The sequence below is a fragment of the Cupressus sempervirens genome, chromosome 2, assembly GCF_028749045.1.
Source record: "Cupressus sempervirens isolate cs-2001-9-10 chromosome 2, ASM2874904v1, whole genome shotgun sequence".
In the NCBI taxonomy this organism is placed as follows: Eukaryota; Viridiplantae; Streptophyta; class Pinopsida; order Cupressales; family Cupressaceae; genus Cupressus; species Cupressus sempervirens.
The window spans coordinates 103,128,763-103,149,347 of record NC_143119.1 but is presented as its reverse complement, the minus strand read 5'-3'; the positions used below and the strand labels follow the sequence as shown (position 1 = coordinate 103,149,347).

The 20,585-nt window shown below is 32.5% G+C and overlaps 1 protein-coding gene across 1 annotated transcript; it reads left to right on the top strand.

The window, feature by feature from the left end:
- The first annotated feature begins 17,615 nt into the window (after positions 1-17,615).
- LOC149571252 (universal stress protein A-like protein) lies at positions 17,616-19,609 on the top strand. The gene is made up of 4 exons (XM_089808789.1): positions 17,616-17,841; positions 18,098-18,204; positions 18,986-19,104; positions 19,202-19,609. Exons 1-4 carry the CDS (start codon positions 17,664-17,666, stop codon positions 19,281-19,283), a joined length of 486 nt encoding a protein of 161 aa, XP_089664915.1. The 5' UTR covers positions 17,616-17,663; the 3' UTR covers positions 19,284-19,609.
- Positions 19,610-20,585: the final 976 nt, after the last annotated feature.

Here is a 20,585-nt window from a genome sequence, read left to right as displayed (position 1 = left end):
ACCCATACTCTCTCCCACTTCTTCTCTCCCATCCTCTACTCTCTCTCCCCTCTCCCATCCACTACTTTCTCTCTTTTCCACCCCTACACTCTCTCACACTCTCACACTCTCTTCCATGGCCTACTCTCTCTCATACACACTCCCATCCTCCCCCCCCTCTCTCTTTCCCACTACCTACTCTCTCTCTCTCTCTCTCTACCATCCCCTACTCTCAATCTCTCTCCCATCCCATACTCTCTCATACTTCCTCTCTCTCCCATCACCTACTCTCAATCTCTCTCTCATCCCATACTCTCTCTTTACCATCCCTACTCTCTCACACTTCTGCTCTCTCCCATCTCGTACTCTCTCTTCCATCCATACTCTCCCTCACTTCCTCTATCTCCCATCCCCTACTCTCTCTCTCCCCTCTCCCATCCCCTACTCTCTCTCTCTCTCTCTCACACACACACACACACACACACACACACACCCATCCCCCCTCTCTCTCTCACTCTCACTCTGCCTCTCTTCTTCCTTCTTTATGCACTATTTAGGTCTTAATAGTGCATGCATGTGCTATTGAGACTCAAATTTAAAAAGCTCTAAATAGCGTGTGCACACTATAACATGTATGTGCTATTCAAACCTTTGCATTCTACCAAGCCTAAGGCTTGGTTTTTCTTTGGGGATCCAACCCAAAGGTTTGGAGTTTGTAAACTAATCTACGATGTGTTTTGCTATAAACATACAAAAAATGATTGATTTTTCTTGTGTGCTCTCCTTCAACATTCCTTATGGTTGAGCATCAATAAGATCAGGTTACGTGACATTTTAGGTCTTTGTGTTAGCTATATAACCATATAACTTATTTTTTATTTGAACTATTTCAAGCCTTTCATCTATAATTTCTTTTGAATTTATGTCCATTTTTTGTCAAAAACCAACATGTACTAATTGGGTTGTAGATTTTAGCTTGCTCATCGAATTTTGCAACAACTTAATTTTTTTAGAAACTAGATTCCATTCTACACACTTTGAAAAAAATAAGTCTTAATTTTAGATTAGTTTTCAATCATTTCTAGGGGGAGCACATAGATATTTCACATTTTTGGGATGTGTCTAGTTAAAAAATTCATTAAAAAAAATACACATAATAAAATTACCCAAAAAATCTCGGATAAACTATATAGTGTTAAGTAACTTTTGACTAGACTGATTAAAGAATTTCAAAAAAACTTTAAAATTTTAGGGGGGCCACACATTGTATTGTGTTATATTTTTTTGGAATAAACAATACCACTTTCTATGGCCCCCATTTTCGAGAACCTAAAACTAAACCATTTAAAAAAAAAATTAGTAGTTTAGAAACTAGATTCAAAGGACTACTACTTTTGTTTTTGTCATATCTTAAAATTTTGAGTGTAACTATCTTCAAATTCTTGTTGAAGTTCAGAAATTATTGATTTTAGAAAAAAAGGAGTCCACTTATACCCCCCTTTTTGCACCACAACTTGGTGCACTTATTCTATATATGTGTGTGTGTGTGTGTGTGTGTCATTTTACATATATAGAAATGTGAGATCCAAAATCTAGCTATCCATCTCAAAACTACATGGTTTACAATAAAAAATGTCAAAATTATCACAATCAACCTATGACTGGCTTGCACCCTCTCTAGCTAGTGGTGGCCCTGGTGGTGGAGCCTATCTCCTATCTAGTAGTTATACCACACCCTTTGACCTACCTACCCACTCCAAGTAATTAGGAAGCCCTTTCCCTAGTGACACCACACCCCTATAAGCAGCATAATAATATGCGACACATGCACCATGATTAGACACCTCTCACCTCGCTACATCTCGCTCCCTGTGGAGCTCATCCCCCCATGCCCACTCATCTAGAAGCTACTGATCTCGTACTATGATGGTCACTCAGGCTGCTTGTAACTTTGCCTCCAAAGTACATATCTTTACATCCTGATCATCATCCCCTCAAGCTAGCTGCTCTACCTCCACCTCCACCTATGCTGGTCACTATCACGTCAGTGGCATCTCTTCCTCCTCCCTAGTGGCCTATGCCCATGTCCTCCTTCTTCTAGAATGGGAACCCTCCCCAACCTCTGTCTCACTCCACCGCCTCTTCCTCCTCCTTTGCCTCTACCTCCTCCATGTCCCCCTATTGAAGGTAATGAATCTGGCTTTGTAAAACATGGAAGTGGATGTTAGTGCATCTGATATAAATACTCTAGATCTACTTCTACATCTGCCACATTTGGGTGATAATCATAGGGAGTCCACACTAGAGTTGTTGTCTCCTATACCATTGTATGATAATCTAGCATCATCAACCATCCTTGTGCCTCATCAGAGTGAAAGTGAGCATAGGTGTTGGTCTCTACTAATGTCACCTACCACTCTGCAAACTATCACCATACCTGATTGATCACGAACCACTCCATGATCTTTGAATGCCTACCCACTAGTGGCTTGCTATATCTCATGTAATCTAATTCCCAAGCATCTAACTATCTATGTCACTCTTGGTAAGGCCACCATGTGAATGCCATTAGCTCATAAAAAATGTAGCAATAATAAGTTACATACCTACTATGAGTCTATGGGACAAAACCTATATACCCAAAGATGTAGGGTTGGCTCCACTCTCAAGGTTGCACCCATGGTTAGATCATAACAATGTACTCCTAGGTCCAAATCTATGCTAGTACTACCTTCCATACCCAAGAATGACCACTACGGTATACTATCTCATGAAGCTCATGATACATATCCACTAGTATTGTTGGTCCCCATGCCATCTTGCATGGCTATGCAATCAAATTTGCCACCAATTGACCCCATCCTAGTGGGGAGCCCTTCTGGTTCCTATTTTTCACCAAAGCTTAAGCTATTAGAGAACATAGCAAGCTAGGTAGAGGGTAATCCACACAATATTCATCAATGAGTCACTACCAACTCAGATGGCAGTCTAGAATGGTAACATCCTAGAACATCTGTTGCATCACTGCTCGCCCCTTTGTTGGGGTCTGATCATATTACACCTATGACACACAATCAAACGTAACATTAGTACACCTTGCATCAAAATCAAAATTGAAAAACTACAACAAAGCAATCAAACATAAAAATTATTGGATCACCATAGCAAGACACTCGAAGAATACGATACATATCCTCTAATGTGATCGAGGCCTCACCGATCAGTAGATGGAAGGTGTTATGCTCACTATGCCACAACTCAAAAAGTGTAGTCAGTAGTCCATGGTTCACCCATATATGGCACATCTATATAACCCATCTTAACCCCATAGTTAATATGGCTACAAGCTCATCATTGATCAAATGCTACACAACTTACAACCCCACCACTTTGGGGGCTCTGATAAGAAGTTTTGGAAACACCTCTTGTAAACACATGACATGTAAACATTAGTAATGCATCATAAACATGATCATATTGCAAAAATAAATGAAAAAATGCTCAAAAACAGATTGAGCAATAATGATATCGTATGATACTTTTTCTAAAGCAGTGCAATACAATTCTGTCATGCGATATTTTGTATTGGTTTGGGCAACAAATGGGTGTGTCCCATATGACACACCTAAATATACTCATGCGACACTTTTTTTGATGTGAAATATCACACAATATTTTATAAATTACCGCACAATACTTTTAAATTTGTTCTCAATATTCTATATCACACTTCTAAAAACATGCGAAAAAGACCAAAAAAGCTCAAAAAAATGACAAAAAAGTAGTCACTTACCGGTGCCCCATAGTGATCTCACTAGTTGTGCAACTGCTATGCTTGAAATGCTATTGGTGAGTTGGAATGTTTGCTAAAGCCATGATGCTCTCTCAACCACTCACAAGCTCTCAAAAATCACAAAATACAAATGAATTTGAAAATGACACTTGGGCCCCTTTTATAGCCTCCGATCTCATTTTGACCTAATTTTCAAACTACTTTGAATTCTGTGAAAATTACACCCCTAGCTAATTTCAACAACCTGGATTCTATTTTGGGATTGCAATCAGAATTTGAGTTCATCTTGATAGTCAAAATTTCATTTTAAAATTCTACCTTCTTCTGAATAGTTAGTTGACCTTCTAACATCTAATCTCTAAATCATCCCTGGGGCATCTTCATTTCTTCATGTTTTCATCATTTCCATGCTTCATATCAACTCAAATTCACCCTTTCATGTCTAAAATTATATTTTACTCGATTTGACCTAATCTTTTTATGTTGTATCCTTTGTGGTCAACTCTAGTCAAACTAGGGCATTTTGACATTCCTTAATAGTCAGTCTTTGGTTCTAATCAGCTATCTGTCATCTTGGACACTGCTATATCTCAATTTTCTCATATGTCACTCATTTCTCCAACCCCTTACCTCATTTCAATTTTGATCCCAAGGGGGTAGAAATACTCTATCATCGCTTGCTATAGCTATCTATTTCTTAGGAGCATTTGTTTGATCTTTTCACTTGCTCTTGATATATCTACTTTGCTAGGTTTTAGTATTCTTCTTGAATTCTGACATCATCTTTCTCATAAAGTTTAGTACTACTGCTACCAGGCTATACATTCAAGATGTGCTATCTCTTTCTACATTTCGTTCTTCAGAATCAAATATCTAAATCTATTGCTACTTAATTGGCTTCTATTTTCTTTGATGTAATGTGTTCCCAAATTGATCACACATTACTCAAAGACGGGCAAATGTAATCACCTAAAAGTGGTCATTTGGACTATGAGATCCCTTTCTATCATTTTTTCTTAATTTATCCATTGGTTATCTTTGATCAAATCTCAAAAAATCAATTTATTTGATTTTAACCTATAGTTTAACCACTTTTTCTCAAGTTCATATTTAATTAAAAGAACATTTTCCCCTTTTAATTAAATAAAATTCCCCACTCATATCTTATCCTAAGTGTGCACACATAAAGCATTATTCCTATTGTACAAATAAAAGAAAAGGCATTTTTATCTACATAGGAATGAACAATTTTCTATGTGAGAGGAATCTTCTATTTTTAAAATCACTTCATTTCTCCTCCACACAATTCAAACCCTCTCAAAGTCAACCATTAATTGTGATTGGTTGAGATACTTGTGCACATGGATCACTCAAGATGTATTCTCTTCTCTTGATTATTCCTGTTTTGCCTCTTAATCTCTACCATCCATTTTTCTTTAAAAGGAAGGGCTCTCTCCTCATTCAAAAAATCTTAGTCTCTTATGCTATTGTTATGCTATAGATTTTCTTGGTGATTTTGGAGACTTGGAGCATTATTGCATTTTTTCATTTTAGCTTAGTTCTCATTCTACTTACATTATGGCATACTTTTTAGCTTAGTTTCATTTATGCTTTAGCTTAGTTCTCTTTGTTAGCTTGCATTTCATTTAGAAGAGCTTGCATTTGCATTGCATTTTATTCTAGATTCTTGGATATTGGCACTCTTGCCTCTACTCTTGTAATCTCTTGTTTTATGGTGCACCTTGCAAGGGTTGCATAATTTGGTTCATTTGAGAGCCACCATCTCATAGCCTTTTCACGTTATAGATAGAGAGCTATAATCCGGCTCTTGAGACTCCCTCTTCCATGGGCTCTCTCAAGAATAATGGTCTATAGAAGTGTGATACTTTTATGCACAAAATAGTTTGACCCACTATTATCCTACAGATAAACATATATACAAATTATTTATAATCGTCATGGTCCTTCTTCCATTCCTCTTTATTCTTTTCTGCAAACTCATCAATTTTGACATTTACACTTTCCACATTTTTATTATTGTTTGTATTCAAACACTTGAATTTCTATCTCTTAGTGAAATATCCTAGAAATATACCCTCATTACTTTTTGGATCAAGTTTTCCTTTCCTTGCCTATTTCAACATGTAACACTTTCTTTTATAAACATAGTTGACATATTTGACATATTTGACACTAGGTGCATAACCATACCATAATTCAAAAGGGGTTTTACTTGCACATTTTTTGACTTGAAATTAGGTTACTATATAAAAAACACTACTACAACTTCTATTGAATACTTTTGTGAAATATTATTCTCCAGCATTAGTTCTTTTGCATAGTCCATGATTAATCTATTTCTTCTTTCATCTATCCCATTCTTTGGCGAAGTTGTTGGTGCTAAAAAAATTCTTTTGATTCCTTTATCATTGTAGATTTTTTTGAACTCCTCATCTATATGAATTCACTTCCTCTATGTGATCTCAAGCACTTCATACTTGTACCTTTTCTTTTTCAACACTAGCGAAATACCACTTAAACATTTAAGAAGCATCAAAATTTTCTTTTAGAAACATCACAGTCATCATTCTATATAAATCATCAACAAAAAGAATAAATTACTTGTCACCATAATAACTTTGCACTCCAATAGGACCACATAAATTAGTACGAACCAACTCCAAAATACCACTAGAAGAATAGGTTTTCTCTTGAAACTATTCTTTGTCATTTTTCCCATTTGATATTGTTTGCACATCATTTTATTAAGTTTTCTCAATCTTTATAATCCTCTTACTCCTTCCACCTCACTAATTCTTACTAAATTATCAAACTTCACATAACATAGGTTCTTAATCCATAACCAAACATCTTCAAATTGTGCAAATAGACAAGTATCTTCATATAGGTCTAGATAGAATAGGTTACGTCATGTTTTCTCTCCACTTCCAATTATTTCACTAGTAACATCATAGGTCCTTGCGTTCTTTTTTGAAATTCAAATCGGTAGCCTAAACTATTCAATTGTGCCACACTCAAAAAATCATATTTTAATCCATCAACCCAATACGCATTGTCACATCTGATCTTTTCATTCATTATAATTGATCATTTACCTTTCACATAATATGGTGCATCATTTCCAAAATTAGCATCACTACCATTATGATGTTCTATCTTTTCAAACTCACTTGTATCACCAGTCATATGATGTGAGTAACCACTATCAATTATTCGTTTATCATTCTTACTTAAATGTGAGATTAGAAATTTTTTTCCAAACTTTTCATATTCATCAAATTCATCTTCCATTGCAACATAAACAACTTCTTCATCATGTTCATCAAAATCACTATTAGAACCATATTCTTCCTTGGTATTTTTTGTCTTTCCTTTGCTCCTCATCTAAATTAGGACACCTTGCAACAATATGACCAACTTTATTACATGTAAAATAGATTATATTAAATTTACCTATGTATTAAACTTTTTGTCTTAGTAGCCCCCTTGGCAATGATGCTTATAGATCATCATTTATTTCACTATCAATATCCATAGGTGCCTTTTTCTTTCTTTCTTTTAGATCTATCAAGGGTTAGTTAAGACTTGAAAGCACATTCAATAGTAGAAGATGTATAATTATCAAAATTTGACAATTCAAATGTAGTGACTCTACCAATAAGACTATCCAAGGTAAGATCATTACCATGTGTAAAACTCACTTTTTGAATGGAAGATAATCTAACTGCATAGATAGGAAGTAAAATCCTCAATACCTTTTCGATCATAGTCCCATTACAAATATCTTATCTAGCTTAGGTCTAATTACATTCACCACCTCTTTGACTTGACCATAGTATTGTACAACAATTTTTCCTTCTTTCATTATCATGTCATATAACTTGCCTCTCAAACTTTATGATTTAGCCCTTAACACATTTTTTTCTCCTCCATGAATTTTTGTCCTTCACATCATCAAACTTAGCATAACTTAGAGAAGATGGAAAATATATCATCATTTGATTATGCTATTTCTTCTCTTTGATTTTCTCAACTGTCATGGGTCTAGGTACTTCAAAATATTCATTGTCCAAATAGTATAGTGCAAAATCTCCAACTCTAGATAGATGTAATCGAATTAAACATTGCCATGCTGGGAAGTTCTATTTTTTCAGGCTTAGGTACCTATGTTTTGTACATCTTGATCTGTATGTTAAGTCCCTTCAAACTTTCCTTACAAACACCAAATACTTTATACCAATTGTTAGAGTAATAGAATAACAAAGTGGGGATATGGGGGTGATTTGGTTATCCTCAGGTCCAGATGTATGAGTTCAACTTTTAACAACTCTAGACTTTTTATTCAAACTCATGAAACCACTTGACCAATATAGTAACTTAATTTATTCATCTCATCACTAGATTTCTATTTAGTATATGTCAAATAATAGAAATAAACAATAGTAAATAACATGCATCATGAAAACACCATTCACACAATTATGACACTAGGATTTAATGTGACAACTTGAAAACTACCAAGTAACATGCTAGCACTTTTCACTCTTTGAAGTGAGCTTGGTTAAAATCCAACTGAATTAAAGGTTACAAAATATAATATTAGGTGTGACCCTATTAAAGGATTTAATCAACTCATTAGGTGTGGCCTTATCAGAGGCATTTAGATCATTATATTAGAATGTTACCTTAATTTTAAAGGATTTACAATATGGCTATTAGGTCAACCTTTATTAAATAATTTTACTACCATAATGGTTAGAAAGTAATAATTACATTGGATTTGATAAAATACAATTCACTTTACAAATTCTAATATCCATTTATCTCATTTCTAATTTATTTACTAGACTTCATCATTTACTCCATCTCTAATATTCTTGGAAGCCGTTCAAGAAATCACTCTTCACTTACCTCTCACTTTTCCTCTACTACTTCATTCTTTGTAGGTTCTTCACAAATTTGGAAACCAACAACTATAAGGCATCTCTTATGTCTCCTTAAATAGGTGGTTTTGATCTTTTTCCACTTAAACATCACCATAGATCTTAGGATTTGATCAGACTCATTGAATCTACCCATCATTTTTTCCTTATACTACTTTCTTGAAACTTCCAAAACTTTTCTTTGAATCCTCACCTTATATTGCTTAACAAAATCAATTCATGTATTCAATATGACAATTCAACGACCTTATTATTTACGCATATTGACCAATTTTAAAATTCAACTATGTCAGCCTCAAAACTTAATTTTTTCACAAATTGTTAAAATGTTGACACTTGGTCATCACTATATATTCAATCTCATACATCATTATGTAACTTGGTATCTACTGATTTTGTCTCTATCTTCCTTCTCTTGGCTCAGTCATTAGTTAAATTTTCTTCTTCAACTTTCTTGGCCATAACTATCACTCGACTAATAGTATTTTCCCAGCAATCTCTTAAGTTCTTTCATCTTCTACTTCAACTTCTTCATTGACCAAGTAAACTATCACTTAGTCAAGCTTAGTATTCTACTCAACTTCTTATTTTCTAACAAACATCTCTTCAATACTTCAACTGAACTTTTTTATTCACTTAATATACAATGATCAAACAACATATTATCTTGTCGAAGACTAACTAATCATGTTCCCATTGTAATTCCAACATACTTACTCCTCTTTACTCAATAAATTTACTAGTTCAAGCTATTATCTTTTTCTTTAAAATCCTCTTCATCAATCAATTGATAACACTCTACATTGTTAGTAAATGTTTTACTAGTAAGGTTTGACATCAATGAGAACATATCAATTATTCCAATTGTATTTTCCAACATCAAGGTTGTTGTCAAAGGTGATGAAGATAAAGAGAATTGGAAATGAGGATGAAATATCAAATGGTGAGATGATAATGAAAATTTGTATAGTTGTCAATGCATATGTTTGATTATATTGTGTGTAATGTAAAATTGTATGTATATGTATTTTCATCAATGAAAAAGGGAGAGATTATTAGCCCCAACTGATAATGTTGATAATGTATTTAAAAATTCACATCAATTATTTTTATTATTATTGGTAATTCATATCAGTTGTTATGTTGTCATTAATGTCAAGTCTTAGTTGGCTAGATATTATGTTGATTTAGTAGAGTGCGATATCATTTTATTGATGAAGGAGGATTTAAAGAAAGTATGATGATGATAGAGTAGGTAAGTACTAGTATTCAATGGGCACTTGAATTAGTTGGACTATGATAAGGTAATGCTAGTTTGAATTTTTTACAATTATGTAATCATGTAATGCAATGTTGGAGTTTATATATAAACCAATCTATACAAGATAAACTATGTAAGAAGGTGAAAGTAGGAATATAATATTCACTGAGTGACTATAGTTATCATTGAGTAGTTGGCAAAGAGAAGCTAAAGTTCAAAGTTAACTAAGTAATAGTCGTATTATCTGAGTGATATATTACATAAGTGAAATGTAATGTTAATTGAGTATGAGCTAGAAGATCGAGTAAAGAAAAATGAGATTTGAGGCCAACTTATGATGAAAATAAAGAATGTGCAATAAATTCAAAGGCTATAGTCAAAGTTAGTTACAATATCTACAAATAGAAAAATGTAATGAAGATATGATGATGGATATTGAAGCAAGATAAGGATGAGCATAAATTTCAATAAAATTTCTATTTTCTAAGTGAATGAATACATTGAATATGAGATCTATGACCATGGTCAAGCAACAAAATCTAGAGAATTCTAGAAGGTGGAAGATTACTCTTTAAGGAGATGATCAAGAAAGTTTCTTGTTGTTGATTGTTCACTTATTGTTTTTGTTTGATACCAAACTATTGTTGAAGTTGAAAGAGAAGAAAAGAGCAAGGTGAACCAAGCAGAGTAGAAGGAAAATCAAGAAAAGTTAGAATATAATTAAGGTGTAAAGAATTGAATCAGACAAAAGGAAATCAAAGAAGGAAGAAGACATAGGAAAACAAAGATTTGAACAAGAAAGGTAGTGCTGAATGTTATAGATCATTTGACTACATTAATTTCTTACCATTGTAGCCAAAAAATATCTTAACTAAGTTGACCTAAAAAGTCTATGAAATCCTATATGGTAACATTGATTAGTAATGTTTGTAAGTCTTTTAGAGTAGGACACTCTTTAGATAGGATCAAGGAGTGATAAGGTCTAGATGATATTTATGTTAAAATCCTCTAACTAGGTCAAACTAAAAATATGCATGTAACCTTTAACAAGGTTAGACCCTAGTAGAGCTCACTTCAAAAGAGTGAAATTATTTGGGTTGCATGTCCCATGTAGTTTTCCCTTTACAGGATTTCCACGTTAAATCATGGTCTCAAATGTGTGATTCTATTTATTTTGCAAGTTGATTTTCATGTTATTTACATAATACTACAAAAAATGAAATAACAATTTGAAGTAAATTTATTACAAGTATGAATTGTGAAGTTGAATGAGATAGTCCCATTATTGTTATTTAAGTTTATGAAGTTTGAATTGGTACTAAAGTATTTGAAATTCCTTTAGGATAATAGGACATAATTGATTGACCCCTCTTTTGGTTATCTAATAATTTTTTCTAGTAATTGAGCATGCCTAGTTTCTTGAGACAAACCTTTGATGTTAGTAGATTATCAGATCATATTACATAAATCAACACTTGTGACTAGATCTTCATACTCTGGGAATTGTAGATTGGCCCATCTTGGTAAACATAATGCCTAGAAGAATGAATCTTAGAAGACTAGAGAAGATGAAAGGGGATTTCAAAAATGAGATAAGGAATGAGATTTGAAATGTTTTAGCTTGGGCTAGGGGAAACTCTCATTTGATGAAGTAGCTAAAGATCTTGAGAGAAATAAATTTGGTGTTCTTTCTAAGAAGGAAATATTGTTGAAAGTCATGAAAAAATAGGAAAGAGTCATAGAATTGATATATTATATGTTTCCTAGTTCTTTACATTTAGAAGAATTAATAAATTAGATTAAAGAGCTAGAGGACTATGATTACTTTGAGATTGAAGATGTTAAGGATTTATAGATAGTTAGGTTAGCACATACTAAGTTTAAAAGTCATGTTTTCTTATGGTGGAATGAATTATAGCAAGATGTAGAGAAGATAATGGTGAATCAAAGATAACTAGATGAAGGGTTATGGTTTCTATACTCAAGGATAAGTCCATACCAGAGGATTATAGACCTAAAGTTTTAAGAGGTTACAAAATCTAAAGTAGAAAGATTTGATAGTTAATTGGAGTATATGAAGGAGTTCTACAAGATGAAAATTAGGTTTAGGCATCATGAGTCATCCAATAGAAGGTGGCTAGATATGGTACTAATGGTCTAAGATTGACCATTCAAAATGAGTTAAGCTTTTGAGGATTAACTTACTATTGAAGATGGATATCAATATGTCCTACTAGAAAAATATAAGATAAAGAGAAATCACTTAGTTACCTTGAGGGATAGGGATAAATTGGTTATAATTGATGAAGAAAAAGATAAACTTGTAATTGTACCCGATCATAAGATTCAAGGAAGAAGAAGACATAATGGGGAATTGAAAGGTTCTCATTTCAAATGTGGAAATATTTGTCATAGATATTTTTAATGTTTGATTGGTTCTAGAAAGGTTTAAAAAAACATAGTAGCACATGAGGAGAAAGAAAAGAAATATGAACTTGTTGAGTGAGAAGCCACACCTAAGATGTGAGTATCTCTTACATTCAAAAGCATTATGTTGAGTAGGAAGGAGTCAAATCCTATCTCGAGAAGGAATTTGGTCAAAATTTTTGGCAAGTCTAGTGGAAAATATGTTAAAGAAATCATAGATGGTGGAAGTATAGATAACCTTATATCTAATTAAATGGTTCAAAAGTTAAGATTGAGAAGACTCAAGCATCATTGTCCTTATGGGATAAGTTAGTTTTAGGATGATCACAAATGTGGCAGGAGTGAAAGAATAGGGTTGGGTTAATTTCAAAATTGGACCTTATAAGGATGAAATACATTTTGATGTGACTAACATGAGTGCTTGTCATATTTTGTTTTAGAAGACTTTGGCAATATTATGTTAGAGCCATTTATGATTCATAGAAGAGTATTATTTGTATCATCAAACATGGTAAAACGTTCCCTTTACTTCCTTTGATGGATAAAGGAATGAAAGCTAAGAACCAAAGTATGAGGATTTGCACCTTACAAGATAAGATTGTTTTGGATTAGAAGGTGATGGATCTACAACAAGTGGATGATAAAGTTTCTAAAGCTATATAGTTGCTAAAGGATTTGATGGATAAACATGAACTTGAAAATGACATTGAATAATAATTAATTCACATAAGATTTGATAATAATGATGATTAGAATTTGGTATTTTTCCAATAGGAATAAAGATTTATAAAGCTAGTAGCATGAAGTAGAAAATAAAGATAACAAGATCATAATCAACATCTACTCAAATAAAATAAATATACATTTGATGTTGTTGGTTATATCAACAATTGGAGATTCTACAAAATAAATGATGAATATTTTAAATAATAATATATTGGTTATTAAGAGGAAAAGTTTGAAACTAGTGGTGTGAAACTCAAGTTTCATGTAGATGATTGAAGATGAATAAAAAAATTCTAAGTGGAGGTGGAAAAATAACTACTAATTGTTGGGTGATGCGACGCGCTCCCCTGCCCACAGGTGGTTAATTATGTGGTGTTCCATGTTCACTAACAGTCATGGCTTTTGGTGCAACGGTAAATGGGCCCAACAATTGGTATCAGAGCCTGGTTTTGGCTTGGTCATGGGTTCAAATCTCCCCGGTGCCTTCCCGACCTGCATAAGCACCTGGTATGCGCGTCGAGGGGGAGATTGTTGGGTGATGCGACGCGCTCCCCTGCCCACAGGTGGTTAATTATGTGGTGTTCCATGTTCACTAACAGTCATGGCTTTTGGTGCAACGGTAAATGGGATCAACACTAATGACAAAGGTGTATTTAGAGGAGAAGCAATAGGATATATTTTGTGTATTTAGGATATTCAAGAATTTCCTAAAAAAAAACATTTGTCTTCAATATCATCATCATATAATGGATTATCAACATAATGTAAAGAAGCAAGTATGTCCATAAGCATTTCTTTTGGGAGGAAAGATTCATTGAAATAAAATATAAGAGATATTTGTAACATACAAATTGCATACCCTTCAAATTTTATGTTATACTTTTAGGTTTTCTTTACTATCCATTTCTCTAGCATATTTTTTTGGACAATCTAAACCTTAGACTTAGCATTTACCTTTACCAAATGACTCATTTTTAAATCAATCTCACTACTCAAAGACAATGTGTTGAATATTAAGAAATTTTTGTCGCCTACTGACATGAAACAAAAAAGTTTGTACATACTACACAAGCATCCCCTATATGGTTAAAAAATAAAAATTTTGTTTCTCAAATAGCTATGGATAATCCCTTGTTATTATACTCATTTATTTGAAAACAAAAAGCATTTAAATTTTTTTGTTTGGACTTCAAAGAGCACATTTAGAATTTTTTGTTTTTGTTTTTGTACATCTATGTCTATTGAAACCAACAATAAATTTATCTTGGTGTCTCTTGTCTTTTGGTTACACATTTTATGTTGAGACTTCCTTAGAAATGTTATAAGATATGATTTTGATGTGCATTCCCACGGTCTCTTCTATATGACATTGTTAGGATTGTTTCTACATATCTCTTGTTTCTTGAATAATATTGTGCTCCTTGTTGTGATGTGGAGCCTAATTGGACTCAAAGGTTAATTTTTCTACATTTTGTTTGATGTGGTTTCTCCCAAAATTTTACTATGGGGGTTTGCGGGCAGCACCCCCAAGATGGGGTCAAGGGGTAGTTCCCCATGTAGGGTCCTAGCGGAGAGCACCAAGTGTGCTCCTTGTCACATTATAGGGTGGGGTCGAGGGGCAATGTCTCTGTAGGGGTTTTTGCAGGTAGTGCCCCTGAAAGCTCATCCGACTTTATAATTTTAAAAGCTGCAGAATGCTATTTTTTGATTGGATGACTTATTCAAGCTGTAATTTTGTAAGCAAAAAAGATTGTATTAAATAGCTTAGGGTTAGGGATTTCATTATGTATGATGATGATTATAGCTTCTTGCAGTGGTATTGAGCTATAAAAGACTACATATTGTAATTAGGTTGTAATCACTAAATAATAAGAATATTGGACTCAGCCTAGGGATTGGGTGAACCACATCTTTGTGTCTTGTTTTCTCTTGTGTGCGAATTATTATATTATGATATTGGTTATATTTACATGTAATTGTTATTTTTGACCCATTAATCCTAACACTCCTTTATCATTTTCTTTTACAATTCTACCAACATATCTCTTTGTGAGCACTACATCCTTTTTTTTCAATTTATTGCAACCTAGGGTGTTCTTGACCACAAACCAATAGTTAAAACATAGAATTATTCATTGCCACCATTCCTACTTGTAGAAGAGTAAACATCATTCAATTTCTATTTCTTATATGAGTAGCTATGTAACTCAAATGATTGAATTATTAGCTTGATTATTCTTAATAAAATTCGAAATAGTTCCAGCCATATTTATTGTGTGGCTACAAGTGTTTACAGGACTACAATCACTACTTGTTCATTCCTTTTCTTAATTTTCTTCTTCACATTTTCTCCTTTCATTTTGTAATTACTTTAAATTTATTTATCTTATCTTTGAAGAACATGATTTCAAATCTGTTTAATACACTTGGTTTCACAGCTTTTTTAACAATAGGGAACTGATGCGATATTATACAAAACATAATATACCCCACTACGAGTGGCAGTACGTAAGGATAACATTTTTTTATAACGGAGCTCTATTTGTTAATGTTGATATTTTCGCTATTTACTTCTTAATGTTCAGACAGCTTCAAATGTAAGTAAAAATGCAAAACTTTACAGTTTCTCTTGATAATATAAGACTGACCAGATATTATAACATTGAGAAGAAAACGAACAAAAATATAGTGGGGAGGACAAAGATGTAGATGTTCACATTTGGAACAAAAGAGACCTCACCTACTAAAGCTAATGACACCTATTGTGATTCGTATAAAGCAAATGCAGTAAAGCCAAAGGAGGGAGTATTAAGCATTACTTTTTGTGATTGAAATAACTATTCCCATGTAAAAGTAAAGACAAGACAACGCACTAAATATTCTAACTTGTGATTCTATCTTATCTAAAGCTTATTACACTTGCATGAAAGAAATGTATCACAAAATATCTGAAAAGACCAGAGTCTTATAGCCCCAGTTGATACGTAAGTGATGCTGACATACCTAAAAATGATAAAATATCACCATATTCTGATATGATAAAGGGTGGGTGGTTATCTTCATATCAAGAAAAGCGAAAAATTCTATGTAATGGTCCCCAATAGCCACATTCCATTCCTTACTTTCTTTCAACAGTTAACAGTTAACGGTTAACAGATATTATAGAGTCCATAAATTGAACTGATTGGCATTGATCAAGATAACAAAAACAACTTAGGAAGTGTAGAGAGCAGCAGATTAAGTTAATAATGAACTGTTATAGGGTCTCAGAGTACCATATTATGTTCATGCTGTATACGTTATTTATCTTTTAAAATAATTTCATTAACTTTTTACAATATATCTAAATGAGTTTTTCAAATTTACGAATGGATTGGACCTGTTTTGAATGTGTCTTTAAAACTGGTGAATGATTTCTATTTTACTTTTGAAAGTAATCAATGTATAAACTATTATAAATTTGTAACAATGTAATAATATTGAAACAATTTTTAACAACAAAATTTTTGACAAGTAAGAGATATTTTCTAGAGCAAGTCAAGTTATGATATTGCTATCAAAGTTCAACTACCTAATTTTTTAGTCAAACTCACTGACCCATATTTCCTGAATAATAGTTCACAATAACCCATCAGTGGTTACACCTAGAAGATGTTTAGACATGTTAAACATGAAATAGATCACCCATTCTATTATAATTCCAATTCAAATAACATACTAATAATAGTACCCACTCAATTAAATATTTAGTAAACTTAGTACTAATTGAAACACATGCAACCACTAGTTCTTTAGGAGAAAAGACTCAGTATGGGCAAACCTAGAACTCCTAAACCCTAAGTCAAATTTTGTCATTTTTTTGATGTATCTTCATAGGGAAGCGAACAACTTAAACCTAAGTCAAATTTTGTCAATTTTTTGATGTATCTCCATAGGCAAGTGAAGAGCTTAAACCTAAGGTTTTGACTTTTGGGTATTCATGGATCTCTATGTAGGGATGTGTCATTTCAAAACTCACCCAATCAGTAGTCACACACTCAGAAAACACATCTAGTTGTGCTTGAATGTCCCAGTAGTCTTTATGAAATATTCCAATAGTAGTGTACAAATTAGTCATCACCAACCAAAAAAAACTATGATCAACTATTAGTCTATATGTTTTCATTTTTTTAACTATTTTAAGAAAGTAATTATTAGAAATATCTATGACAAAACTATGACAAATATTCTATTACTTAATCTCTTCCCTAGCAGCCACACATTTGAAGTTGGGTATTCAAAGCCTATATTTTCAATAAAGGGTCGTTGTTGGATACCTAAATTCTGGAATGATGTTTGGTTCTGTTTCATTGAAAATGTTCTACAAGAATAAATCGTGTAAAGGTTGCACCGTACGAGATTCCAGAGGGAAAAAACAGTATAAAATAAGCCCATATGGGTATGCTCTAATCAGCAGTTACGCTCTATTTCATTGTTTAGTGAGATTAAGATTCAAACTCGTTGTAGGTGATCAATGGCAGGGAGTGAGAGAGTAGGAAGGAGAATCATGGTTGCTGTGAATGAGAGCGAGGAAAGCATGCATGCACTGCAGTGGGCTCTTGATAATGTCCTCAATCAACAAGACAACGAACAGATTATTGTTATGCATGCACAGGCCCCACCCGCTTCCAAAATTGCATTAGCAGGCCATGGTAACATTCAAATCAATATAGTTTATTTTAACATTTCTCCTCATGATGGATCATGAAGTTTCATCTGGATTACTATAAAAAATTTATCTAATTTTAACGTTTTTCTTTTCATATCTTAATAGTGAATTATGAAGTTTTATACATTTCTCATCTCTTTTATGTCTTAACACTAGAAAATTGAAAAAAGTATGAATTTAATTATTAAAGATTGTAAAAATTTAATGATTTTAGTTTGTAACCTCTTCTGATTTTACAGGGGCTACATCTGCGGGACATCATGTGATGGACATAGCTGAAAGAAATGAAAATCTTATCACAGAGAGAGTATTGACCCACGCAAGAGAGATCTGTGGGAAACGGAATGTAAGTTTACATCTTTGTTTAGCTTCAAAGACGTTTCTAACATAATTAGCGCCATATTTCCACTTCAATGGTATATTTTCAAGATTTGATCAGTTTAAATAGTTTATAGGATATCATACTGGCTTTGAGTTATTTAAATTGGTCGTCTTAAATTCTGCTAGCTTCTTTTTAGTAGGGTCCATATATTTGTCTGATTTCAGATGTGAGTCATGTCTTGTCTGTCTCTTTGTTTAGATAGTTCATTTAGAATAGTACTAGTTTTTATGTATGGCAATTATCATACATTTGCTTAAATGATACATTCTAATTTTTTATCTGTTTAATAGTTTATTAGAAAACATTATAGCTTTTATTTGTTTAGATGATATTTTTGAAATTATACTCACTTCCTGAGTAAGATTCATCTATTTTTGTGGTTTCGGATGAGTTGTAAAGAATCTATTTATATGTAGAAACAAACTTACTTTTCTTTTTAGAGTATGATGTTTATTGTTTGAATGATCCAGCTTTAGCCTGGGACATATTCCTTGACTAATGTAATCCACTCATGAAAATTTTGATGATATATTCCTTGACTAATGTTAAAATTTTGATGATATATTTGATTGCAACTCTCATGTGAATTCTCAATTTAAATTATTCAACACAAACATTAGATGTTGAAATTATATAATGTATATAAAAATAATTTATTCATATTTTCGTATAAATATTTAAAATCGTCCTAAATATTTAAAACTTCAAGATTCGTGATAATTTCCTGAGAGCATTGTCCATGCAGGTGAACATTGAAGTTAAGGTGATGACAGGAGAAGCACAGTTTGCAATATGTGAGGCAGTCAACGAGCTTAAGATAGATATCTTAGTTGTTGGCAGTCATGGCCATGGAGCAATGAAGAGGTTAAATTTATATTGCATAGTTTTGAATTTTGAATAAGCACAGTAGTTTATATCATTGCATTGAAATTAATTGGATGAATGGCAATGGTTTATGCAGAGCTGTTGCAGGCAGTGTGAGCGAGTACTGCACACGCAATTGCAAGTGCCCCGTCTTGACCGTCAAGAAACCTCACACCTGAACTCAAACTGAATAAGGACATTGTGGAAGTTATATATTTCCACATTGGAGTTTGTATTAACATGAATATAAGCATATACGTCTATATAAGTATGTAGACACATTGAGTTGCTCTGGTTTTGGATAAGCATGAATTGGACTTTGTCATGCAGAGAGACAAACGCATCTTCTATCCATATATTATATAATATAAGCCTTGCCGCTTATTATCTACTTTGCCTTTTATTTTCCACAAATGTATGGGCGTGTCTTCTACTTTATAATAAGGAATAAGAGGATTCATTCTTCATATAAACGTTTATATAAAAGGATTTATTCTTCATATAAGCGTCTATATAAATGTTTATTTGTACTATTCTGGTTTCTTTTAGTTTTAATGATAAAAAATATACTATTTCAAAACTTTAAAGTTGTCTGTTTTTTAAATTAATTTAACAAAGATAGTGATTTAGAATTATTATAATGTTATTTATGAGATTTAAGTTTATTGGTGGAGTTGAGATGTTTTTAATAAAATCATTAAAGATCAAGCTTTGTTCAGTGCAAGACTCTAACTTCTAAAAGAAAAGAAATGGGACAAATTATATCTCCAACAAATTTCATCTCCATACAAAATCTATCATTACAATGTTTACATTATATCTTTGCATCTAAATAGAAAGAAAGTCATTTGTTTTTATTTCTTACAAAGAATTGTGTCATCTTAAATTAGAGTGGTGTTAATGCATTTAAGACTTTTTCAAAAAAAAAAAATTTAAAAATTTATATCAATAATTTAGAAATATAAATAATGAAAGTTTAAATGATTATAATAGTGCCACTAACATTTAAGACTAATAAATTTAAAAATATGGTATTTTAAAAAAAAATCATAAAATTGAAAAGAAATAAAAATTAATTATAATAAGAAATCAATTTACTTTAAAATAAGTGTTAATATTGATGTTATGAGGAGCATTTTTGTTGACTGATAAATTGTATATTTTATTGAGAAAAATGTTGAAGTTTTTTTTAAAAGAGCAAGCTCAACTTCTATTCTTTCTTTAAACACAACAAAGCCAAATTCATTTTTGGAAGAAAAAACAAAATAATGAGTTTTTATTTATTTATTAGACTGTAGGAATCGGGTGCAGCACGGCCCCGCAACAGGGAAGATTTAGCCAACCAAGCTAGGGCCCCCGCTCCAAAATAATGAGTTTATATCCTTTATTCAAATTCTAAATTTATTTTTGTGTAAAATACACTTTCTATAAAACTATGGTGAACCCAAAAAATATTAAAAAATTGTTCTAATTGTGTATGT